At 52.1% G+C, this 25,209-nt stretch overlaps 2 protein-coding genes across 5 annotated transcripts in view; one reads left to right on the top strand and one right to left on the bottom strand.

Annotated features, from left to right (window-relative positions):
* Positions 1-4,512: 4,512 nt before the first annotated feature.
* On the bottom strand, positions 4,513-10,630 carry MRTO4 (MRT4 homolog, ribosome maturation factor). Its single transcript, XM_026519697.4, has 8 exons — positions 10,509-10,630; positions 8,144-8,202; positions 6,821-6,924; positions 6,036-6,117; positions 5,786-5,853; positions 5,382-5,533; positions 4,945-5,021; positions 4,513-4,815 (listed from the first exon to the last, which is right to left on the bottom strand). Exons 1-8 carry the CDS (start codon positions 10,534-10,536, stop codon positions 4,666-4,668), a joined length of 720 nt encoding a protein of 239 aa, XP_026375482.1. The 5' UTR covers positions 10,537-10,630; the 3' UTR covers positions 4,513-4,665.
* EMC1 (ER membrane protein complex subunit 1) overlaps positions 10,621-25,209 on the top strand; it is a 24,580-nt gene continuing 9,991 nt past the window's right edge. The window contains exons 1-16 of one of the 4 annotated variants that reach the window (XM_026519694.4): positions 10,621-10,930; positions 13,952-14,076; positions 14,758-14,823; positions 15,071-15,164; positions 16,021-16,149; positions 17,406-17,532; positions 18,090-18,239; positions 18,548-18,715; positions 19,206-19,277; positions 19,842-19,904; positions 20,512-20,634; positions 21,398-21,494; positions 21,832-21,954; positions 23,558-23,757; positions 23,920-24,069; positions 25,012-25,173. In XM_026519694.4, the coding sequence (XP_026375479.1) occupies positions 10,833-10,930; positions 13,952-14,076; positions 14,758-14,823; positions 15,071-15,164; positions 16,021-16,149; positions 17,406-17,532; positions 18,090-18,239; positions 18,548-18,715; positions 19,206-19,277; positions 19,842-19,904; positions 20,512-20,634; positions 21,398-21,494; positions 21,832-21,954; positions 23,558-23,757; positions 23,920-24,069; positions 25,012-25,173 (1,947 nt within the window). In that variant the 5' untranslated portion in view covers positions 10,621-10,832. The remainder of the gene's footprint in view (positions 10,931-13,951; positions 14,077-14,757; positions 14,824-15,070; positions 15,165-16,020; positions 16,150-17,405; positions 17,533-18,089; positions 18,240-18,547; positions 18,716-19,205; positions 19,278-19,841; positions 19,905-20,511; positions 20,635-21,397; positions 21,495-21,831; positions 21,955-23,557; positions 23,758-23,919; positions 24,070-25,011; positions 25,174-25,209) is intronic. The other 3 variants (XM_026519695.4, XM_048221985.2, XM_026519696.4) reach the window with 3 other exon arrangements.

The following is a 25,209-nucleotide window of genomic DNA, read 5'->3' as shown; positions in this document are numbered from 1 at the left end:
GGAAGGTTGACCTTATGAAACCTGGAGCCATAAAGCCCCTTGGAAATGTTGGCCTGAGATCTTGCTTCAGAGCTCCCAGCAGCTGCGCCAGGTGAGTAGAGTGTGTCGCTTCCTGGCAGGTGCAGGAAGCTCGGGATATACTGGGGACTCCGTGAAGAAGAATCCACCCAAATCTACAAGTATTGCAGGCATGTCTGATGGCAAGTACCTGCCTTGGCTTCTGGCCTGGAGAGGCTACTAAGAGTTCAACCTAGAGATTCCTTATAAAAAGTTCCAGCAGGGGTGCCTGGGTGGCTCAGTTGGTTGGGTGACTGCCTTCAGCTCAGGTCATGATCCTAGATCGAGTCCCCCATCAAGCTCCATACTCAGCAGGGAGTCTGATTCTCCCTCTGACCCTCCCTCCTCTCATGTGCAGGCGCTCTCTCTCTCTCTCTCTCTCAAATAAATAAATAAAATCTCAAGAAAAGAAGTTCCAGCAAAGCAGATTCTAAAAGAGCTATGTGATCAATTACTCTTCTTGCTGAGCTTATGTAAATAATTAGGCCACGTTTGTTAAAACTGAACTTGTTTTTCAAACAAACAATCCTGATTTGGCTGCCTCTGATTAAAAATGAGGGTGATTACAGGGAGAAATTATGTTTCAATAACACATTTTGCGGGGGCGCCTGGGTGGCACAGCGGTTGGGCGTCTGCATTCAGCTCAGGGCGTGATCCCGGCGTTATGGGATCGAGCCCCACATCAGGCTTCTCCGCTAGGAGCCTGCTTCTTCCTCCCCCACTCCCCCTGCTTGTGTTCCCTCTCTCGCTGGCTGTCTCTATCTCTGTCAAATAAATAAATAAAATCTTTAAAAAAAAATAACATATTTTGCGGATGTTAAATTCTAGCTCTGATTGTCTTTAAAAGAATGTCGTTTGCCTAAGCTAGACTTCTTGAGATAAACTTCAGAGAAATTGCCACAAGAGCTCATGTATAAGCAATCTTTCTGCTTGTTATTCTGTGGGAATAATAACAGGACCCCATGGGCATATGATTATTTAGGATTGATCCCCCAACAGTTATATAACTCAGCTAGCAACTGACCAGTTCTGGGTGACTGGGATGACAAAATCATTCCCTAAAAGCCGGAGCGCACCCCACTCCACAGGGTTAACTGTGAACTTATGGAGAAAATGGATGACCCCACTTTCCTTATGATTGCCTTGGAGAATGTACGGGGGATGCCCTTACCTCTTGACAAGTTTTCTCCCACTTGCCAGTGATTCCTTGTAATTAGGACATATCTCTCAGTTGGGAGTCTGCTTGAAAATTCTCTCCCTCTGCCCTTCCCCCACCAAATAAATAAAAACACCTTAAAAACAAAACAAAACATGGTAGACCAGAAAGTAGAAACAGATAAATCCGCCATGACATTTAGAGACTTCAACATTCCTCTCTCCACAATTGATAGAACTCCTGCCCAGAGAATCAGCAAGGATACAGAACTCAGAGGGGCCATCAACCAGCAGGATCTGCTCAACACTTATGGGCCAGTCTACCCAACAACTGCAATAGCTTCACCGTACCAATGTCAGTATCCAGGTTATGCTATTGTATATGGCTCTGCAAGATAGTACTTGGGGAAAACTAAGTCTCAAGCAGTCAGGTGACTTGCCAAGTGCCGAGTGTGCAGGGAGGGACACATTCCACGGGATGCTCAAGGCCCTTTTCATCGGGTGTGGCCCTCTCTCCCTCGGGTACCCCCTGCCCCTGGTGTTCTAGATCCCTGGAATTGCAGGCATGGCTCCTCTCATGCCATGTTCTTTTCCTCCGGACTTTTGCCCTCGTCTTCACCCTCTGGAATGAACTTCCCACCCTTCCTCAACTGGCAGCCTGTGACTTCCCCCTGGAGACCAAGATTCAGATTAAAAAGAAAGTCTTCCCTGAGCTCACAGGGGGTCTCTCGCCTCTATGTCCTGAGCTCCCCCAGCACCTGGTGCATCCCTGCCTCACTTACTGTCATGCAGCCCCTTAGACAGTGAGTCCTCAAGGGCAGGGATCGCCTGTTGGGTCTCCCACCCTTAGGGCCTAGTAAATAATGCGTTGTAGTGATGACATGAGCAATGATGACAATGAACACGTCCATTTAGGTTCTGATCAAGCCTTGGGAACAGCACACAAAATAGTACCATGGTCACAACCAATTTATAGTTGAGAGGATTGAGGCTCAGAGAGGTTGAGTAACTTGGTCAAGGTCACAGAGCTAGTAATGGCAGAGCTGGGATAGGAACCCAGGTCTTTCTCTTAGTCATTACTTACTCTCTCCAGTGTTTGGTAAACTGCCCTGAACTCTCATTTCACTCCCCGCCCCCGCAAAGTGAAAATCGCCACCAAGGCCAATCCACTGGGTGAGAATTCATTGAAGCCTGACAGTCTGCGGGCCCAGGTGGAGACATCCCTGAGGCGGCTGCGGTGCCCCTGAGTGGACCTCTTCTACCTGCATGTACCAGACCACGACACCCCTGTGGAGGAGACGCTCCGTGCCTGCCACCAGCTGCACCAGGAGGTGAGGCTGCCCCAGAGCTCCTGGAGAGAGGAGGCAGCAGGGTAGTCCCAGAGCCAAGCCAGGGACAGACCACACCCCCAGGGGCCCCACCCCCGACTCTCTTTTCCAGTGTCCTGGGCCGAGGTGGGTTCTGACCCAGGCCTCTCCCCTGCAGGGCAAGTTCCTGGAGCTTGGCCTCTCCAACTATGCCTCCTGGGAGGTGGCCGAGATCTGTACCCTCTGCAGGAGCAACGGCTGGATCGTGCCCACCGTGTACCAGGTGAGGCCGGGGCTGCAGGGCCTGTCTGCAGGGCTGCTGCGGATCCCTGGTTCTCCTGGCCCCTCTGCCTGCCTCCTCTCCAGCGCAGCCCTTCCCCTACTGACAGCCAGGGATGCCTCCCAGTGTACCTGAAGCTCTGGCTTGGCTCCCCTTCCCTCATCGTGTGCTCCTGGGGCCCTTCCTTCCTGCTGCCTGCCTGTGTGCGTGAGCCTGGACCATTCTTCCCCGGCTCCTAGCTAGTCCGAAGTGCTCAGGCCACGCTTAGATGGCTCGTCCCCTGGAAGCCTTTCCCGGTGCCCCAGAGGAATCTGCAATCTCAGGCTCTACTTCTCTCCTCGTTCATTCAGCAAATGTTTGGACCCCTGCTTGGTGTCGGACACCGCTTGCAGAACTTACTCGTGGAGTCCGACTGCTGCTTTCCTTGATTGTACCTGTGGCCGCCCTACCTTGCTATTCGATCTCTCAGGGCAGGGGCCTTGTCCTGTTGGTGTGTGGATGGAAATTCCATGTCCAGCACCTGGCTGGTGCTCAGAAATGTGGGCTGCATGAATGAATTTTCCTTTGCACCAAGTAGATGCCCCGATTGTGAAGGTCCTAAGGATTGTTAGGGTGTGAACTGCGGGCTGTGCCAGGGAAGCTGTGGGGTCCCTTCCTTTGATACGGGCACACCTGCAGCTGGCCTTCTATCCGCAGGGCATGTACAACGCTACCACGCGGCAGGTGGAGATGGAGCTCTTCCCCTGCCTCAGGCACTTCGGACTGCGGTTCTATGCTTACCACCCTTTGGCTGGTAGGGGCTGCTCTGGGGGCGAGTCCCCTGGGGTGGGAGGCCATTCCTGGCCCCAGCTCTGCCTCTTCCTGACCAGATAGAGGGCCGGCCTGGGACCTGGTTAGCAGGGAGGGGTTTGAAGAGAGGCTGGGCCGTGTCCTCCATCTCTCCTGGGTCACCCCCTTCCCTGTTCTTTCTCCACAGTCCCTGTTCATGAGCCGTTTATTTCCTCCATTCCTGCAATGCTCCCAGCTGCCTTCACGAGAAGGCTGGGCTGTGACCCACTCGGGCATGTCCTGCTGGGACAGAGCAGGCGCTAGACCTGGCTGCCCAGCCCCTCTGCTGCCTGCAGCCTGGTGTCTGTCCTTCCTAAGGGCTTGAGGGGAGGGGGCAGGAGCACAGGCTTCCCAGCCTCTGTCCGGAATCCAGCCCAACCTCTGGATAGGGCGGCTGGAGGTGGCCCTCACTCTGCTGCACACAAGAGGAGAGCCGAATGCCCTGAAGATTTCCTCACATTCTGAGTTCCTCACACAAAGAACAACTTAGGCAAAACCTACCACTAGAGTCACTTCCAAGAATAAAAGTTCCCAGGATGCTATGGAACGGTTTCCATATCTGCTTTGGGGTTCGGCCGTGGCTTTACTCTTATCTTAGTGAAAGTGTCCTGACTTGTTGTCTGTAAGATTCCCCGGCCCTGGCTTGGGTGGGGGATGGGGGGGAGGAAGGAGAGAAAGAAAGGGGTAGGAAGGGTGGCCAGGGTTCCTCTATTCCTTGGCAAACCCCCGTTTTCCAGCAGGGGCACAAGGGCCAGAGAAGAGAAGCCCCGGGTCTGGTGGTAGCTCTCATGTCCCCAGCCGTCATGTGGGAGCCCGTGCTGGAAGCTGGCTCAAGGCAGACAGAAGGGACCCAGGGAATCCAAACAAAAGCCCAAAGCCAAGGCATTTTCTCTAGGAAAAGTCCTCTTTGCTGTCCACAGGAGTCACCCTGCAGACAGTTTTATTCCTCATAGAAAAGCAGTCCGTGCCTCTCGCCCTCCCTGCTGTTTGGCCATTGGGATGGTGGTCCCACAGTTCTGGCCCCAAGTGTCCAAGATGTCAGCCGTCATCTTCCCCCTCTGATTCTTCTGCCGACTCGGATGCGCTCTCGGGCAAGTCATCTCCCATCTGCTGGAACCTTCCAGACTGCGCATCCCACATGTATTTGATGGTGACCTTGAATTCAGCCATCTCATACCCGAAAAGCTTCTGCAAGGGATGCGTAAAAGGAACCAATGGTCAGGAGGAGCAAGGGTGACGTGAAGCGGCTGGGGGTCCCTGGTGCTACTACAGCCCAAAGACTGCGGTGGGGGTGGGGGGACGGACATGCGGACTCACCAGCACACGGGCCTGCTCTGGGGTCAGCACGTCGCCCTCCTTGCACACCTCGTGGTCGGACAGCAGGGTCACCACACCTACAGAGAAAAGGGACCCCACGTGGTGACATCTGCACAGAGGCCCGTGCACAGCTCTCTGCCCAGAGCTGGAAGGGAGCTGGCTGCCCCCCCGGCCTCCCCAGTACACTCAGGCTAAACCCGCAAGTGCACAGCTGCCCCAGAGGGCCTGCGGGGGATGACGGCCTCCCTCACGTCCCTTAGCTGCTGTGTCCTGACTGCGAGTTACTGTCCACTGGCGCCCCATCTTCACCCGAGGAAGCGGAGGCAGGCAGAAATAAGCTACTCAGCCACAGGGGCCAGAGGGGGTCTGCCGCGTTCAGGAGCTCGTGTTCCCGGCAGCTAAGCGGGGATGTTTCAGCTCCAGGAGCTTGCCCATACCTCTCTTGAGGGCAGTGGGCAGGCCCAGCTGCCTCAGCTGTGGCTCCATGGAGTGGGGGAACTGCTCCAGGGGCCCTGGGTCCAGCGTCACAGTGAAAGTGGCTTTGTTTCCGGCTCGAGCGAAGTCCATTTCCGTGTACTTCGTAAACCACCTCAGGAAAAGACAAGCGGTAGGAGGGGAGGTTCCTGGCTGGCCCACCAGCGCTGCATGAAGTTAGCCTCCCCCGGCCTGGCCGGCCCTCCCTGCCCATGTCTGCTGCTGGCCGGCAGTCAGCTTGGAGCACGGTGCTGTAGAGAACGAGGACTCAGGAGCAGTGTTCCAGGAACCAGTTTTCACCCGATACCTCCGTACCGTACAAAGTACCCGGATTATTCCTTCCCTGCTAGTCCTCAAACGCACTTACTCATTCACTTCCTCCTTTGTGCGGTTGGTGAAAAGGAGACCGACCTCACCCCTCAACTTCTTGCTGACCTACAGAACAGAAGTGGGGTCGGCCCAGTCCCATTAGACATCTGGCAGTATCTGCAGATGTTTCTGGTTGACACAGCTGGGGGGGGGGCACTACTCTGAGTCTGGGGGTTCAAGAAGAACGAGCTTTAAGCCAGGCCTTGCTCTCCCCGGTCCCTCCACCGGTCAGATGGCCAGAAACTCACCTGATGCAGGTTGTCTTTGTACTCGTCAGCTGGGCTTCGACCCAAGGCCACCATCATCACCTTGTTTTTGCCAAAGAACATCCTACAGAAAAAAAGGGGTTCTGTGAAGGAAGTGCTCTACCCACCCTCCCCCAGTTAGGTGCAAACCGACTCCAGTCCCCAGGAGCCCGAACTCCGGCCCAGGCTGTTCTGCAATGGGAGGAATGGCCAAAGGCTCCTACATCTTCCATGCAGCTCTGCCGACTCTCCGTCCACAGCTAAGGACTCCTTTCATTTTTCCCTGCCCACAGACCTCAACATTCACAGTATTTCGTCTACCGGCCCACTGTGGGTGTTATGTGACCCCCCTAAACCCCCGATCTGGATGCATGGAAGAGGCACATACACTGGTCTGAGGCGGGCCAGAGTCATCACTCATACCCTCACAGACCCAGCCCAAGGACAGGTGGCTCACGTGGCCTGCCCTCGTGTCACTGTGTGCCCTTGGAGTACATGGCAACATCCTAAAACTGATGGGAGGTTCCTAAGAGGACCAGACCCCAGGGGTAAGGGAGCTCCTCCTCCTGAGGGATCACTGATCAAACATTCCCGGAGCAACTACCCAGTCCTGCCCCCAAGGAGCTCAAAGCAAGACCAGTTTTAACAGTTAAAAAGCGCCTCTGGAGGGTGTGACACTTTGTCCTCATTCAGGTGGTATCTGTGTGACCCAGGCATCCCAGGGTCAGTAACCGCCCCTGGCTCTGAGGGCATCCTGGCTTCCTCTCTACGGGGGAAGGCCTGCTTACCGGCTGTGCTTCCAGGCGTTCCGGATGTCCTTCAGCTTGCTGTTCCTCATGTTGGCCACGGAGAAGATGAAAAGGTACTTGTACGTGTCCACACATTTCCGAAGCTGTGAGACAATTCAACGGGGTTCTAGAGCTCAACGGGCAGCAAGGGTTGGGCCTCAGAAGGGGAAGAATCTGCTCTAGGTCCCCAACTACTGTGGAAGTTTACAGCTGGAGGCATCTAATCTGGAGGTTTCTTCCTTACTTCCATTACTGAAGCAGAGATCACGGACTACAGGGGCTCCCCTGAGGCAGAGCAGGCATGATCTCAAAGTGCAGAGAAGCTGAAATCCCACGGTTTGCCAGGTTTCTGACTTACCTGTGGCTAGGAGCTGAACGGACCGCTTTCCTTTGCCCATTAACTGACAACCCAGAAACACTTAGCTATGCAGGAAAGGCTCCTGCTAAACGGAAACACATGAAGCCTCATTCTTTACTCACGGTGGGGAGCTCATCGGCCCCACTCTGCCCACATTGCTGGCTGCAGCCATGATGACGGGGTCTCAAGAAAAAGGAATCATTGTGCTGGAGGAGACTCTCCTCTCACCCAGCTTGCGGCCTGCAGCAGTGTAGACAGTGGCCTGGCGCATTTACTCACATCTGATAACCCCACAGACTCTTTTTTTTTTTTTAAGATTTTATTTATTTATTTGGCAGAGACAGAAACAGCCAGCGAGAGAGGGAACACAAGCAGGGGGAGTGGGAGAGGAAGAAGCAGACTCATAGTGGAGGAGCCTGATGTGGGGCTCGATCCCACAACGCCGGGAGCACGCCCTGAGCTGAAGGCAGACGCTTAACCGCTGTGCCACCCAGGCGCCCCATCTTTTTTTTTTTTTTAAAGTAAGCTCTACTTCACGTGGGACTTGAACTCATGACTCCGAGACCAAGAGTTGCACGCTCTACCAATTGAGCCAGCCAGGTGCCCCGTGTAACTCAACAGCTTTTTGACATTGGGCAGGCTACCAAATCTCTCTAAGCTTCCGTTACCCAGCTGCAAAACATCGCTAAGTCCTCCCAAGCATGCGGTAAAAATGGAGTGGAACAGCACACAGAGTACTTAGTGGGGTACAAAGTGCAGAGTAAGAGCTTGGTCAACACAGGAAATCGTTACTATGGGAGTTTTTATTGGTTCTGCTGCTGGAGGTAAAGGACAGAAACGGTAGCTCATGGTGGTATTTTTATTTTCTTCTTTCTTTTTTTTAAAACAATGTTTCACCGCCAGCCCTCTAGCCACCTTTATGAACCCAATACAAGGTCTGAACAATAAAAAGAATAAACTCTTACCTCTTCTATCAGGTTCTGTTTCAGTTCTAAGCCCTTCTTGGCAGTTTTGGTTAAGGAAACTAATACAAAGAAGAAAAAGAGAGGTGATGAGAGACGAATCCAGAGGCCCTGCAGACCCATTTCCATCTCCCGTCTGGTAGCTCAGCTGGACCAAGCCAGCGTGAGGCAAGGCGAGGCTGTATATTCCCAGGGTCCTCAGAGTGCCGACTCTAGTGTTCCTGAGCCTGGAGATCCCGACCTATTTCCCATTACTTAAGACAAACCAGGGATTCCTTGCTCCCCTCTTAGGCTAAACTAAGAATCTGTACTGAGGTGTGGGGGCGGGGCTTGTTCCTGCTCTTGGAGTGCTTTCAGTGGCTGGGTCAAGCAGGTCCCTTTCTGCTCTCCTCCACGGTGCACAGAGAAAAACTTTGGTGGCCTCAGCTGTGGAATGATGCATCTGGGGACTCTATGTCCTCTGCTACATCTTGTTCTGCAGTTTGGACTCATGGATAAAGCAGTGCCTCTCTGGAGGGGCCAAGCACCTCTACCCAAGAGCTGGGGCTCAATTTCCTCTTATCCAGAAGAGTATGACATTTGCCAGCTCTCACCAAGGCTCCCTCTACAGAACCCAATCATTCCACAAACACTTAACAGAGCATCAAATGCAAAGCCGCGGGTGCCCCCAGTAACGGGCCAATTCTTATTCATCCTGCATGGCACTCACAAGGCATATATGTGGAACGGTAATCTCACTGGTCAGGGCAAGGGCAGCACAGGAAGGGAAACAAAATGACTTTGTCCATTTCCCACCACTTCCACTGCTACAACTGTGGACCGAACCAGCATTACCCTCTCTTGGATTACTGCTGGCCTCACTCCTTCCAACTTTCCCTTCTCTCCCCACCTTCCCCAGTCTATTATCAACAAGGCAACTAGGGTGATTTTTTTAGATTTTTTTTAGAGAGGGAGAGGTGGGGGGGAGGAGCAGATGGAAAGGGAGAGAGAATCTTAAGCAGGCTCCATCCCTAGCACAGAACCTGAAGTGGGGCTTGATCTCACGACCCTGAGATCATGACCTGAGCCAAAACCAAGAGTCTAACGCTCAACCAACTGACTGTCCAGGTGTCCCTAGGGTGATCTTTTAAAAGTTAAATCATGTCGGGATTCCTGGGGGGCTCAGTCACTTAAGTGTCTGACTTTGGCTCAGGTCATGATCTCAGCCCTGCGTTGGGCTCCCTGCTCAGCATGGAGTCCACTTGTCCCTCCCCCCCGGCTCATGCTCTGTCTCTCAAATAAATAAAATCTTAAAAAAAAAAAAAAAAAAAAAGTTAAACCATGTCATCCCTCTGCTGAAGCTCTCGGGTGGTTACCCATTGCACCTGGGTGTGAAAGCCAACTCCTTGGGAAGGTTTATAAACTCCAGCCCACTCCCCCTTCTTTGCATACTCTGCTCCAGCCACACTGGCCTCTTGTCCCAGACTACAACAAACGTGCTCTCAATACAGCCCCGTTGCACTTTATCTTCCCTCTCCGTGGAGCACAATGCTCTGGGGTAACTCCATGGATGGCTCACTTCCTTTAAGTTTCTGCTTATTTGTCAGCTTATCGGAGACCCACTCTGGTTGCACTAAACGAAATAACATCACTTTTTTTTTTTTAATCTCACTTTTAGTCCGCAAGACTCATCGCGATCTAACTTAATTTGACTTCTGGTGTTGTGTGGAGAGGTATGTTTCCTATGACTAAAATGTTAAGCTCAATGAGGGTTCTAGGCCTTCCTTGCTGTGACTGCTGTATCCGCCAAACGCCTAGAGTGCCAGGCCCCTAAGTATCCGCTCAGTGACTGTGCTGGAGAGAGCCTGGATAAAAGAGACACTACCACATAGTAAAAGTAGTCAGGAATGGTCTCTCAAGAGGTGCTTTATGAACTGACAACTGAGCCAGACCCAACCACATGAAGATCTAATTATAAGCATGCCAGGCAGAAGCAACTGCAAGCAAAAGGGCCAGAGTCGGGACTAAGCCTGTCCTAAAGGAAAGGCGGCCGGGGGGCGGGAGCGCAGAGAGCTAAGGAAGAAGGGATGAGGTGCGAAAGGTGGGCCAAGGCGAGATCGGGCGCAACCCGGGTGCTCAGAAGCTGTCTTCCGGCCCAGTACGCCTTGGAAGGACACTGGAGCCCCGATACTCTCCGCTCCCCTAACCCAACCGCGCTCCAGCCCCCTTCCGTGCGCCAGCGGCCGCGAAGCCCTGTTGCAGTTCGCTGAGAGCCCGCGGAATTCCTCGCGGACGCCCCGGCGTCCCACTCGGTGCCCCTCAAGCCCCCACCGAAACTGGCAGCCTTCCGGCGGAGCTGCCCACCGGGTCTCGAAACCCCCTCGCTCACCTTTCTTGTCGCGCTTAGATTTGGGCATCGCGCTGGAGGCACATGCGGCGGAAGGCGGTGCTGCCTGCTAGGACCCCGGCGACGCGGGGGCCTCTGGGACGGCCGTCGGGGGCTGCCCTCGCGCGTGCCTGACCCAATCCGCAACGCAGCCCGCCTCTCCCTGCCCGGCCGTCTCCAGGACGACTTCCCGCGCGCCCGGGGGCCTCCGAACCCCGAGGGCCCGGGCGAGGACTTCGCGTGAGGGCCCAACTCTATGGTCTGCGGAGGCGGAGCCTGCGGCCGGATGCATGACGGGCCGGCGGCGGGCTGTCCCAGGCTCCCATCATGGCGACGGCGGAGGCGGCTCTCTGCTTCTGGCTCCGGGCTGCCCTGCTTGTCCTTGTGGCCGCAGTCTACGAAGACCAAGTGGGCAAGTTTGATTGGTGCGTACGTGTGGGTCCTGTTCGGGAAACGTATGGCTATTTTGTCAGCACCAGCCTTGTGTCTGCTAAAGGGAGGACGGGGTTAGAGGCAGCAGGACTGGCTGCAGAACTTGTGGGGCCCAGTGCAAAATGAAAATGTGGGACCCCGCGTTCAAAAGTTAAAGAGTTTTGAGATGGCCACAAGAGAGCATTAAACGGAGCGTCAGGGGCGCTTCCAAGCCAGTCTCTGTGTGACAGGTTGCAGGTTCGTGCAGCGGGCCCTGACATTCCAGCATGCTTTGGGGTTCTGGTCAGAGGTCACTTTTCCTTCCTCCCCGTCAGGCCCTGTTTCTGTGACTGTCAGGTTTCTGATCGACTGGGTGTCGGGGGTCAACAGCCCCTTGGTGAACTCTCATTCTTCCTCGAATTGGCATCTCTTGGGTATGTGTACAGGGGCTTGGGTCTGCCTCCGAGTCCTAAACTGAGTGCCCTTTCTCCTTTCAGCCCAACTGGGCCCTGGGCTCAGAACACGGCCAGCAAGTCTCACATCAGCTGGAGGTGCCATTCATAGAGATGCCATTTAATCATTCACTCACTCAGTCTTCTCTCCCTCCCCTCCCCTTAAGGCCCTGCAATTAAGGTGTACTTTTGTTAGAGAGTAAATTTTAGCACTTAAGGGATGTGTGACTTGGGAAAGTGACTTAACTGCTCTGAGCCAAGGTTTTTTTTTTTTAATCTGTAAAATGGGTTTATTAATAGTTCATTATTACCTGCAATAGTGGTAAGGATGAATGAGATCGTTCTTTTAAGTTAGCACAATGCCTGGCTCATTGAGTGCAATTAGTAAGTGTTACCCATTGTTATTACTCTGCAGGGAATAGTTTATCGTTCAGAGCCTAGCTCAGCTACCTCCTCCTCTGTGAAGTCTTTTCTGTATCAGATACATTGATTCATGTATTTGTGGCTTGCCTGTAATAGGCCAACAATTGTTCTAGGTGCTATGGATAGATAAGAAGGAGCTCAGTCTAGTGGGGCAGATGTCTATGTCTGCAATATAAGACAGTGTGGTAAATGCAACATAAGTCCTTTTCAGTGATGTGGGCAAATGCTCACAATGTCAGGTGTATATTATACACATACAGCCTATATGCATATGTGGTATGATTCCAACTTAGCAGATACTGGGCATATATAATTTACAAATAGAAAAGTAAACAGAAGAAAGTATCTTGAAACATTAAAAAGTTTATGGTGGTGGTATTTAGGCATTTTAAATTTTAAAAAATACCTTTATGTATTTTTCATATTTCATTTTCTACAAGGAGCAGGCGTTACTTTAATTCTTCCTCTTTTTTTTTTTTTTTTGAGAGAAAGAGCACGAGTGGGGAAGGGGCAAAGGGAGATGGAGAGAGAGAAAGAATCCTAAGCAGGCTCCATGCTCAATGACACGGGGCTTGATCTCACGACCCTGGGGTCATGACCTGAGCCAAAATCAAGAGTTGGGCGCTTAATTGACTGAGCCACCTAAGCGCCCTGAGCAGGCATTACTTTTACAGTCCAGATAAAAGATAATGATATTTGAAAAGGGAGCATGGGAATTAGAATGAGAGGGTCTCAGTCTTGTGTTTTATTTCTGACCATAATTACTTGACCCCAACAGACCTTAGTTTACTTATCTGTAAAATGAGAGTAATAACTTTTACTTATAAAATAAAGTAGTAATGTTTGTTCTGTGCGGCTCACAGAATGTTAAATGGATATAGTGAGAATTAAGTATGTGAAAATACAGATAGAAACTGTCAAATGTCATATAAGCCTGTCTTTCTACTCTCTGCTTAGTTTCTTTCCTTTTTTTTTTTAAACAGACCAGACAACATCGCAAGAGAAATTTCGTGTAAATACCACGTGTGTTCAGTGTGCCAGAGATGCGCATACTTTTTCCTTAATAGCAGTGTGCAGATACCTCCTGTGTACTTGGTAGTGTGCCATGCAAAGCTAGTTATATTCCCTTTATGCTTAGAGAAAGGTGTTGAAAGTGATGGGATACATTCCAAGGAAAGTATGAGTAATGAGTCAAATGGATCCTGAACATGGGAGTGGGCTCGAAAAGGCTGTAAAAAACAGAAGCCTGATCCAGTCTGTTTCTGTAGAAACAGAAGCCCAACCCAGTTTTTTTTTTTTTTTAAAGATTTTATTTATTTATGTGACAGAGAGACAGCCAGCGAGAGAGGGAACACAAGCAGGGGGAGTGGGAGAGGAAGAAGCAGGCTCCCAGCGGAGGAGCCCGATGTGGGACTCGATCCCGGAACGCCAGGATCATGCCCTGAGCCGAAGGCAGATGCCCAACGACTGCGCCACCCAGGCGTCCCCCAACCCAGTTTTGTTGGAAAGTTTACATGATTTTTTTCTCCAGGGGTCAGTGAAAATCGAAGGGCAAGTCGAAGTGGATGCTTGTGGACAACAGGCTTTGTGTCTCATCCCTCGTGTAATAGGAGTATCTAGTCCCGTTATTAATGAATACAGAGAGGACTAATGTTTGTTCCAGATTTAGTCCAGGTGTTCATGGGTGGCACTTGAGATAGTATGTGCTTGCATTTAGAAGTAAGACTTATGGGGGGCACCTGGGTGGCTCAGTCGGTTAAGCGTCTGCCTTTGGCTCAGGTCATGATCTCCGGGTCCTGGGATTGAGCCCTGTGACGTGCTCCCTGCTCAGCGTGGAGTCCGCTTGTCCCTCTCCCCCTCCCCTGCTAGCTCTCTCTCTCTCTCTCTTAATAATAAATAATAAAATCTTAAAAAAAAGAAGTAAGACTTGTGCTGCTTATCTCTTAGAGTGTATTCTCTCTTCTTGTTCCCTTGGCTTCTGATGACTTTGCATAGAAATCTTGCTTTTGGTCAGATCTCCTTATTAACAGCCATTCCTCACATGTCCTAAGATAGGTGTGATGGTGACAACCTTACGTGTTGGCGCAATGGTCTTTTCCCACAACATTTTGTGCAGTGATGGTTTTCACCCCTCACATTTCCCCGTCCTCTCTTCCTCAGGAGACAGCAGTATGTTGGGAAGCTCAAGTTTGCTTCCTTGGAATTTTCCCCTGGATCCAAGAAGTTGGTTGTGGCCACTGAGAAGAATGTGATTGCAGCATTAAATTCTCGGACCGGGGAGATCTGTGAGTGACCTATGTAGGCCAGTTAGCTTGGGATGGAATGGCTGACCATAGTGAATCCAGAATGGCCTGTGGCTTGTGTAGTCTTTCTGGCTGCTTGCCATGTTAGGGACAGGTTGGCCGAAAGATGCACCTCTTACTGGATTCTGATTCTTGTTTTTCGGTTGTGTTGTCTTTGAATATTAACTGTTTTCCTATAACTGGCCTTTTTAGTTTATCCCGTCAGCCTGAGTCCTGAGAGTTCTTAGGTTAAGATGTTATTTCAAAATATTTTTCTATTTCTATTTCTCCTCTGCAGTAAAGGTTTGGATGCCCCCCTTAAATTACTTATGCTGCTTTTATGGATGTTTTTAGGCACTAACATTATGGAAATATAATTTACGATCATGATTTTTCTTGTGAATCGTAGAGATTCAGTTAGTTTTGTCATTCATTTATATGTTTAGGGCGGTAGAGGGTATGGGAAGTGAGACTTCAGATTGGGACAGGAGAGGCTCCTCTCAAACCTTCCTCCCCTCATTACCCAGTGAGTGTGAGGGGATCATTGCCAGTTAGCTATAATCCTTCTCTCCCTTGAAATAAAATTAGATACAACTGTGCAAACAAAGACCTCTTCCATTCTCTCCTATCTGTCTTCTTGGATGCCTCTCTCCAGTTTATAGTAGCGTCTGACTCTCCTTTCAGTGTGGCGCCATGTTGACAAGGGCACGGCAGAAGGGGCTGTGGATGCCATGCTGCTCTACGGACAGGGTAAGCAGAGTCCTGCTTGGTCTCTATCGTGGTGTTGGCTCCATCTCCCCATTCCTCTGTTCCTTCCTCCGTACGGGGTCTGTTAGGAAAAGGAGAAGGGGTGTTCCCAAAAGGAAAGACCAGGTATCCCAATTCACTTCTATTTGTACCCATACCTCAGAAGTGCAGCCGTTGCTCCCAGACCATCAGAGGAGGCCACAGAGCCCCAGCTGGGGAGATGACTTCACCACGGTCTTTTCTTTTCCAGATGCAATCACTGTGTCCAATGGAGGCCGGATCATGCGTTCCTGGGAGACTAACATCGGGGGCCTGAACTGGGAGATTACCTTGGACAGTGGCAGGTAGAGGGCAAGAAGCTGTATTTCTTCTAGGCTTTTGGCTCGAGGCTTTGCTGGAACACAGGTCTGCATGGACAGCAATTCAGGGTCTTTCGACATTTTTCCTCACGGGCCACTGAAGAGCCAAAGAACATCAAACATCCTGCGTTTTGATGAGTTGAGGTCACAGAACACATGGTTACTCTGCCAGTGTTTATTGAGCACCTGTTAGGAGCAGAGCTCTGCTAGGTGCAGCATTTATCCTTGCACTTGAATGCTGCTGCTAGTCTTACCGTGACGTGAGAACTCTGTAATGTCCTAGCTATAGGAATTGTAATGTAAACCTTTCAGTGTTTTAATTTTATGTTGAGAGAACAGCCCGGGTTGCTGCTACATCTTTGGTGGGGTTTCAATGACGGGGTCGTTTGCAGTGGCGTACATCTCTTCTGATAGTAATCTGCATGGTTAACACTTGGTGTGCCCCCAGGCAGTGGGAACGCCTGTGCGACTGTGAGAAGGTTCCTATTGTCAAGAAACACACGGTCAGCTGGGTGAGGCAGGCACGTAGCCTGTAATGACAGTACGGGGTGGAGGATGCCATGGTAGAGGGATGGCCGGCTTGCTTGGAAATCCTCGGGGAAGGAGGGAACAACCCTGAGGAGGTTCATGGGGCTTTAGGGAGGCAGTAGAGCCGAGCGGTTGAAAGCACAGCCTCCAAGTCAGCTCACCAGAAGCAGAGCCGGTATTAGGATCCTGATGTGTTTGACCCCAAGGCCTATTTTCTTACCTAGCAAGCTACAGTGGTGGTGTTCCAGATTGTCTGCTCTAGTCTGAGACCCTGGAGGCGCTGGGCAGCGCTCACCCGTGTACCTGTGCTCAGTTTCCAGGCACTTGGGCTGGTAGGCCTGCAGGGGTCAGTGAGGTACATCGCGGTCCTGAAGAAGACCACTCTTGCCCTGCATCATCTCTCCAGTGGGCACCTGAAGTGGGTGGAACATCTCCCCGAAAGGTAAGGCCACCTTCCCACTGGGTGATGGCTGCCTCGTCCTGCTCTCCGCAAGCTCCTGTTTCTCGCTGAGGGTTGAAGTGTTCGTTCTGACTCAGGCTGCACTTATGTTGGCATCGTGTGTTGGGCTCCCTAGATGTAGGCTTGCACTCAAAGGCGGTGCTTCTTCCAGCATTTCCTTTGTAGTGAGGAGAAAATTCTCAAACTGGGCACTAGAGACAGTCCAGCAGGGGGAGAGGCTCCTTGCTCACAGTCCTAGCACTCTGGGCTTTTTGACTTCTCATTCAAGTCAGACTGAGCCTTTCGTTCATGTTATGAATCAGAAGAACTCAAGAGCCAAGGGTAGGGACTGAGTGAGGTTTGAGATGGTTTCCAGAGGTCCTAGTCATGGAAAGCATTGAAGCTGGGAAGGATCAGGAGGGAGGGAGGAAAGGAAAAGATTTGCTCAGACCTGTGACCATTTTCAGGGTGTAAAACTCAAATTTGAATGTGGCCAAGTGCGTGGCATAGAGCGAAGCAGGCCCAGTGGGGATTGCTGGCAGCTGCAGTGTACCTGGCTTACCTCCAGGGGGCAGCCTTACTTAGCCTATTGGCGCCCTGTAGGTGTGCCTAGCGGTGCCACTCCTACTTTTAAAGAAAAGTTAGAAATCTGATTTTTAAAGATTTTTATTTATTTATTTGAGACAGAGAGAGTGAGCAAGTGAGAGAGAGCATGAGCAGGGAGAGAGGGAGAAGCAGACTGCACTGAGAGGGAGTCCGATGCAGGGTTTCCTCCCAGGACCCTCGGATCATGACCTGAGCCAAAGACACTTAACCACTGAGCTACCCAGGTGCCCCAAGAAATCGATTTGTACATGTTGAAGTCTCAGTTTTAAATGTTGATGACTAGGGGTGCCTGGGTGGCACAGCGGTTGGGCGCCTGCCTTCAGCTCAGGGCGTGATCCCAGCGATCTGGGATCGAGCCCCACATCAGGCTCCTCCACTATGAGTCTGCTTCTTCCTCTCCCACTCTCCCTGCTTGTGTTCCCTCTCTCGCTGGCTGTCTCTATCTCTGTCGAATAAATAAATAAAATCTTTAAAAAAAAATGTTGATGACTATTTAAAAAAACAAAACAAAACTGGGAGTCAAACAAATCCTACTTGGGGACTGCTAGGTTGTGACCTCTGGCCAAGGACCTGGCTGATGGTAGAGGACCCCTGAGGGTGGGCCTGTCCTGCGGCTGAAGCTGTTGCTCCTTGATTTTTCTTCTCTCTCTTAGTGACAGCATCCATTACCAGATGATGTACTCCTACGGGTCTGGGGTGGTGTGGGCCCTTGGAGTTGTTCCCTTCAGCCACGTGAATATCGTCAGGTTTAACGTGGAAGACGGAGAGATTGTTCAGCAGGTATGGCCAGGTGCCTGGCTTGCGGAACCTTGCGGATTGTGGAGGGAGATAGATGGAGCCCTTCTTTGCATCGGGGACCAGGGAACATGGCTGGGCAGATGCAAAAGCCATTCATGGTCCCTGATTCTGGTCACTTGGAGCTGCTTTCTCCTCATCGAGCGTTTGTTTAAAGTCCTCACATTCCCTCACGGTGCTCTCCTGAATTGGCTAGGACATTATGTAGATTTTTTTCATTGCCTATGAATTTCTTAGGAGGTAATACTGTAAAATAGTGGTAGGAAACCACGGACGACAAATAAGGTAGAGAAATGCTTATCTGAAATATCAGGTCTTAAAGATGACCTGGTATATTTTTCCAGTGACCAGAAAGAAAATCCTGATTTTCTCCAGTTTTGGAGCTCTCGAGAAGTTGGAAGGGATGGGAAGAAGTCCTTTGGAATCAGCCATGAAGAACTTTTGAGCTTAGCCCCTGTGAGATTGGTGGTGACCTTGCTGATGAACAGAGAGGAAAACGTAAAAATTCTCACAAACTTCCTGCTATGATGTCTTTCCTGTAGGTCAGGGTGTCAACCCCCTGGCTTCAGAGCCTCACCGGAGCCTGTGGTGTGGTGGATGAGGCCGTCCTGGTGTGCCCTGACCCGAGCTCACGGTCCCTCCAGACGTTGGCCCTGGAGACAGAGTGGGAGTTGAGACAGATCCCACTGCAGGTGAGAGGTAGTGCTGCTGCTCCCTGGCCCGAGGCTTTGCCTTTGCTGCTTAATGTCTTTCTCCCAGTGACACTGCTTCCTGCCTGAGCCTTGGCAGTTGATGGGAGAAGGTTAGGCTTCTGGCTGAACTGGTGTAAGGGGAAGTGGTCCCCTCTTTAGGGAGCCTGAGTGCGAGCTTCTGGAGCCACATGCCGTGGCCTAGTTACTTTCATTGGCAAAGTGGGACCGAGGGAGGAGGCCTGGGATGGATCAGGGAATCAGTGACTTGCCTGCTTGTAGCCCTAATCCTCTTTCTTCTTACTCTTCAGTCGCTTGATTTAGAATTTGCAAGTGGTTTCCAGCCCCGGGTCCTGCCCACGCAGCCCAACCCAGTGGATCCTTCTCGGGCCCAGTTCTTCCTGCAGCTGTCCCCAAGCCACTATGCTCTGCTACACTACCATCACGGAGTCCTGAGTCTCCTCAAAAACTTCCCGCAGGTAGCCGCGGGCAGCGTGGTGCTAGGCTTCGGGAGGATCTAGTCGGGACGTGCTACTAGAAAGCCCTGCCTCTGATCTGTAGATGTTTGCTCCGGATCCGGGCAGAGTGTGGTTTGAGATGGGTTCGCTTTAGAGCAGAAACGGAATACTTTTTCTTCTGAGAGTTACAGAGGATCTTTAGAGTAAAACTGGCACCGCCTTCTGAGTCCGGAGAGTGGGGAATGTTAATTCGAGCTTCCCTGTAGATACTACGAACAGTGTGAGATCTAGGGCTGGCATGGGTCTGTGTTGGAGGTAGGGGAAAGGCCTGTTTTCAGCTGTAGATGCAGCTGGGGCCTCCCTCTGTTCTCGGGTGCCCTGGCTGCAGTGCTTTAAAGTCAGGAGCACTTTCAGCTCCAAGGCCAGGGACCTCCCTGTAGAGATGCTCCTCTGTAAGGCCGCTGGGTGGTATAGCCCCCATTTAGGGACTGACACTTTGCTTTATTCCCAGGCTGCCCTAGTGAGCTTTGCCACCACTGGGGAGAAGACGGTGGCTGCAGTCGTGACCTGTCGCAGTGAAATGGTGAGTATCGAGAGTACCAGCACTTGGGGGTTCTCCTTACTTATGTCTCCCAGGAGCCCTGAGAACCAAAAGTCGGGGCAGTTTGAACCCAGGGGGCAGGAAGCTATTGAGAAGTAAGTTCTCCTTTGTTCTTTTTTTTTTTTTTTTTGTAAAGATTTTATTTATTTATTTGACAGCTAGCGAGAGAGGGAACACAGGCAGGGGGAGTGGGAGAGGAAGAAGCAGGCTCCCAGCGGAGGAGCCTGATGTGGGGCTCGATCCCAGGACTCCGGGGTCACGCCCTGAGCCGAAGGCAGACGCTTAACGACTGAGCCACCCAGGCACCCCAAGTTCTCCCTTGTTCTATAGAACTTTCAGCACCCCCCTTGTCCCCGTGAGTGGAACCCTAATAGCACAACCCCACTTACACCTGCGGCTGTTAAGAGCTACACAGGCTCTGTGAGCAGGATTGAGCAGTGACGTTTGTCTTCTCCCAGGTGCTAAGATGACACAGAGCTTCGTTTCGGTGACTGAGGAGTGACCCTGTGGGTTCAATGTTCTCTTCTGTCCTTCTCTTTTCTCTAGCAGAAACCTAGCAGCTCTGAAGACGGGTCACTAGGAAGCTTTCCAGAGAAGCCCAGTGCTCAGGTGCGGTGTGGCATTGGGCAGTGTGCCAGACCTAGGCCTCCAGGGAGGCTGGGAGTGCGTCTCCCGGGGCCCTCCGCCTCACACGGGGTTTGCTGCGTTCTGTAAATCATGCTCGTCTGGATCCCTTGTAGTTGGGAAACTTGAAGTAGAATCCCTACAATCTGTTCTTAACCACGTTTTCCTCTGGCTCTGTTTGCCTGTGTCTTCCGGGCCCCTGGCTGGTATTGCCGAGTGGTGACCTGTGTGGTGGCGCTGGAGCAGAGCGTGGCCCCGGGGTGGCGTGCTTCTGCCGTGTCTTCCATCTCCTGAGCTCTCTGAAGAGCTTCGTGATTTCCTTGTGGGGTCTTCCCTCTCTTGGGGCAGTCTGCTGCACCGAATCGACTTCCTTCTGAAACAACTATCGTGGCTCTTATCCTGGTTACTTACTCAGATACATCGTGTCTGCCTTGGGATTTAGCTTTCTTTTTTTCTTTTATTTTCCTTTGTGTACATTTCCTCTCTTGGCCTCGTTCTTGTCTAGGGTAGTTAACCCCAATTGTTGGATTTCCTCTGGGGGGGCTTGGCTTTGGGGGATCTCTCTATTGACCCCTGCCGTCCATACCCGTAGGACTCACTGACTTGCTTCAACCAGACCTACACCATTAATCTGTACTTAGTGGAGACTGGTCGGCGGCTGCTTGACACCACCATCACCTTCAGTCTGGAACAGAATGGCACTCAGCCAGAGCGGGTGAGTCAGAGCCTTTGTCTTCAGGCTCCGTCCCGGGGGCTTCTCAGCACAGGCCTCCCTTTCCTCCGGGCCAGGTCAGAGCCTTGGGTCCTGGGTTAGGGCTCTCCGGACATGGGATCTAGGTCTTCCTGAGTAGCTGACGTGTTCTCAGTCCCTGTGAATAGCAGTCGAAGCAGGTATTCTTTATGCTGAGTGGGGAGCCTGCTGGGCACTGTGCTGAGGCTTTTCTTTACGCCCTAATCGATTTAGCTCTCTCACCAGCCTTGTGAAGTGCTTATTACTGCCCTCGTTCTACAAATCTCCTGGGCCTTGTGAGATCCAGGACCCTGTCCAGAGTCACAGAGCCCCTAAGACGTCACCTTTGCCCCAGCCTGCACTTCCGGTCATCGCCTGTTTGGCCACTATGCACGTTTAGGGCATTCTTCGGCCTCTCTGGGCTGTGGCTTCTTCATCTCCAAGGTGGAAGCTCTCACCTTGGCGTTCTTCTCTCTCTGGGGGGAGTGACTGGAGCACGAGGAATGACGCGGTGCCCAGGAAGCACTCAGGTTCCCCCTTGGAGGGGTCTGAGCTGCAGCCTCGAGCCACTGAGCTGGCTCTCACGCATTCACATTACCTTCTCAGGGTCTAGGTAGGAAGCTGTGTTGCTTAGCGAACACCCCATGTCCTGGGCCTTTAACAACTCCTGATGCCTTGAATCTGGGGGTCCGGTGCTCAGAGGCCTTTGGATTCTGGCTGACTGCACTGGTTCGGGCTCTGCTTACAGCTCTACATCCAGGTGTTCTTGAAGAAGGACGACTCGGTGGGCTACCGGGCCTTGGTACAGACGGAGGATCACCTGCTACTTTTCCTGCAGCAGCTGGGTGAGCAGATCTCATTCAGCCCGTTGTGTTTTTTTTAAAAGCCGGCCCAGATTTCTCATCAGACTATATTTTGGGGGCCGTGGATTGGCTTTTGGGAAAGAGCCCAGTGGAGTGTAGCCTGAATGTTTTTTAGGGCCGTATGTCATGTACTTTTGAATAATGCCTTAGCGTTCTAGGGTGGGATCTGGAACTTCTCTTACTTGACGTGTTAAGTGCCGCCCCCTGCTCTGCTGCTTCTCTGCCTGACATGAGAGCGTCTGGAATCCCTGAGCCATGGAGAAGAGCCTTTAGGCGCTGGGGGAGGCAGGCGTGGCTTTCGTAACCAGGGTTTCTGTAGCAGGGAAGGTGGTGCTGTGGGGCCGGGAGGAGTCGCTGGCGGAGGTGGTGTGCCTGGAGATGGTGGATCTGCCCCTGACAGGCGCGCAGGCCGAGCTGGAAGGAGAATTCGGCAAGAAGGCAGGTATGCGCGGAGGACGCTGGGATGGCGCCGCGGCTAGGGGGTGCTGCTCTGGGAATGGGTCTGGTACTTAGACTGCAAGAGGTGCTGGCTCACGGAATTGCCCCGGCTTCCTGGGCGCAGTCATTTTGCCTGTGCGTGTGCAGCTCGCTCTGCGGCCAGTTTCCAGTGCCTTCGTGGCCATGTGGTTTAGGTAACCATTCTTTTCTCTGAAAGGAGCCACTTGGGAACCCCTCTGTGGAAAGATCCTGAGGAAAAAGAGTCTTAACTTAGTAGAGTCATAGCTACCATTGCCTCAGTTCCTCGGATCTGCCAGGCACCGTGTCACACCTTGTCCCCCAGGCACCAGCCGTGTCTTTGTGGAGAGCTGTGACTGGGTTGACGGGGTTGTTGTGGTAACCGGCGGTGCCCTCTGGCGCTTGCCAGTCCCAGGCCCCAGGATGGACTCGGTTCCCTCCACGCTGGTCGGTCCTGCCTCCCGCCTCTTCCTCCCATCCCTTCACCTCGCTCTGCAGCCATATTTGCTGAGGGCCTCCTCTGGGCCAGGCACCCTGGTAAGGCATTGCAGGTTTTCTTGAGCCGAGGATTAATTTGACTTTACCGTTTATTTCTGCTGCCCGGATCCAGCAATTCAAGGTAAAATCTGCTTCCTGCTGCCTTGTTGCTTGTTGCCTGCCCACGTGGCTAGCTTTGGGTTAACTCTTTGTTTTTCCTGCGCTGCATCAATGCGGTACATACCATGTGTGCATGGACCGCTGTGCCTGTGACCTGGCCTGTTTGCCCCTCACTTCTCTTCCTTGAGCTGACGTTGCTGGGAAGTAGGATACGCAAAGGCACGACTTTTTAGTGAGCACTCACCATGGACCCCGTGTGGTGTGAGGTCCTGTGTGTCGGTCACGTGGTCTTCAGACTATATGCGACTTTACACATGAGGAACCAGAGGCCAGAGGTTATGTACATTTCTGGGTCACCCAGCTAGTATCGGACTGCAGACACCATGCTCTTTACTCATGCCGCCCTTCTCTGGTGGCCACGTTGACCCTGTGGGGGAGACTGGAGGGTGGTGTCCTCATTGACAGGGTCAAGGGTGAACGATAGCCATGGGGGTTGGTGGCAAGTAAGTCTGTCGGGTGTAGGTTTAATAGCAGACAGCGTGGGAGGAGAGCAGTCAGTAAGGGAAATGCCTGTCCATGGCACACTTAGCTCTGCATCCTTCACCCCCACACTCTCCCCTCTTCTGGTTTTGTCGTGGCACCCGGAAACCTTCCTCTGGCCATTCTGGATGTGGGCTGTGGTGGAGACATGCTCAGCATGGCCGCGTCCTGCATAGCTGATCCCTGACCTGGTCTCCTCTTCCAAGATGCCAGCAAATGGGAGTCCTGTGAGGCAGGAAAATAGGTTTTGGAAGTTCCTGCATGGCTATACCCGAGTGTGAGAGTGGTAGCTTCAGATAAAGGGCTGCCCTTTGGGCTTGCAGCCTGGCGTGTGGATGGCTTGAGTGCTCCACAGGAGGGGGAAAGACCCCTCATTAGAAAAGCCCCTTGCTGGAAACACCTAGTCTGATGAGGGGTGAGCCTCAGTGGTGTTACCTTCTCCTTGACACCAGATGGCTTGCTGGGGATGTTCCTGAAGCGCCTCTCGTCCCAGCTCATCCTGCTGCAGGCGTGGACTTCCCACCTCTGGAAGATGTTTTATGACGCTCGGAAGCCCCGAAGTCAGATTAAGAATGAGATCAACATTGACACCCTAGCCAGAGATGAATTTAACCTCCAGAAGATGATGGTGATGGTGACAGCCTCGGGCAAGGTGAGAGGGTTTTAAGCCCCGGGTACTGAACCTTCGGAGGTTCCGTGAGTGGGAAGCAAAAAGCCTTTGGTAGGGGATAGCGCTGGTTCTAATTTCCAAGGACAGAATCAGTTCTTCGGTTTGTCTTTCTAGTAATGAGTCAGTTATTTGTTTATCTTGCAGCTTTTTGGCATTGAGAGCAGCTCTGGCACCATCCTGTGGAAACAGTATCTCCCCAATGTCAAGCCAGACTCCTCCTTCAAACTGATGGTCCAGAGGACGACTGCACATTTCCCCCACCCCCCACAGTGCACCCTCCTGGTAAAGGACAAGGTGAGGCTGTCCTCCTCGGATTTGAGCCAGAGTGGGTGTGGCTTTTCAGTATTTTGTCAGTTGAATTTCTCCTGGGCCTTTGGAATTCTGGGAGAGCTAGGGACAGGTGTTCAGGGGTTAGAGCTCTGTTTGTTCCAGCTGTTTGTCTGAGTGGAGGAAGCATCTGGGACCGCTGGGGGTTGTCTCTGGAGGGGGTGTGATGTCACCAGACCTGGAATGAGACAGCCCTCCTCCTTCCAAACACAGGCTGCTCTTAGCAGCTGAGCGGCTGCTTTCTCTTTAGGCAAGGGAGAGCAGGGCACAAAGCTATTTATTTCTGCCTCCCAGAATTAGCTGGATTTTTGTGGATTCACTCTAGTGTTATTAGAAAGGGGCACTTTCTCTCCCTCTCCCTTTGCCCCTCCCTCTGCTTGTGCTCTCTTACTTGCTCACTCTCAAATAATAAAAATAAAATCTTTAATAAAAAAAAAGGGTGGGGAGCGCCTGGGATCAAGCCCCACATCAGGCTCTCTGCTCAGTGGAGAGTCTGCTTCTCCCTCTACCCCTCCCCCCCTGCTCATGTTTTCTCTCTTTCTCTCTCTATTAAATAAATAATAAAAATAAAATCTTTAAACAAGAGAAAGGGTACTTTCTGGGCTTGGTAGGCACTGCTGGAATTGCTGCCCGGGGTTACTGAGTCGGTACGTGACCGTTTTGTTTGTTCCTCAGCGTGTCCAGTACTCGGGTAGCTTTGGAGCCACAGGGGCAGTTCAGCTGTTTCCCTTCTGACACGTTAGCCTCGGTTCACCTTCAGGCAAAACTTTGTGCACAAATAGGGAATCGGCACAGAGGGGTCCAGGGAATGTGTCCGAGTTGAGCTGAAGTCCCAGCTTCCAGATTGACCCTTAGCACTTGCGTCCTTTTCCTGCTGCTGGAGTCTGACAGTTTGCTTGTCCCTCTCAGGAGACGGGAATGAGTTCTCTGTATGTCTTCAATCCCATCTTCGGGAAGTGGAGTCAGGTGGCTCCCCCAGTGCTGAAGCGCCCCATCTTGCAGTCTTTGCTTCTCCCCATCATGGATCAAGACTATGCCAAGGTGCTGCTGTTGATCGATGATGAGTATAAGGTACGAGACTTGAGAGTGGCTGGAGAGCACCTGGGG

Source organism: Ursus arctos, unplaced genomic scaffold (genome assembly GCF_023065955.2).
Source record: "Ursus arctos isolate Adak ecotype North America unplaced genomic scaffold, UrsArc2.0 scaffold_32, whole genome shotgun sequence".
Taxonomy (NCBI): domain Eukaryota; kingdom Metazoa; phylum Chordata; class Mammalia; order Carnivora; family Ursidae; genus Ursus; species Ursus arctos.
This window is presented reverse-complemented; position numbering and strand designations above follow the sequence as displayed.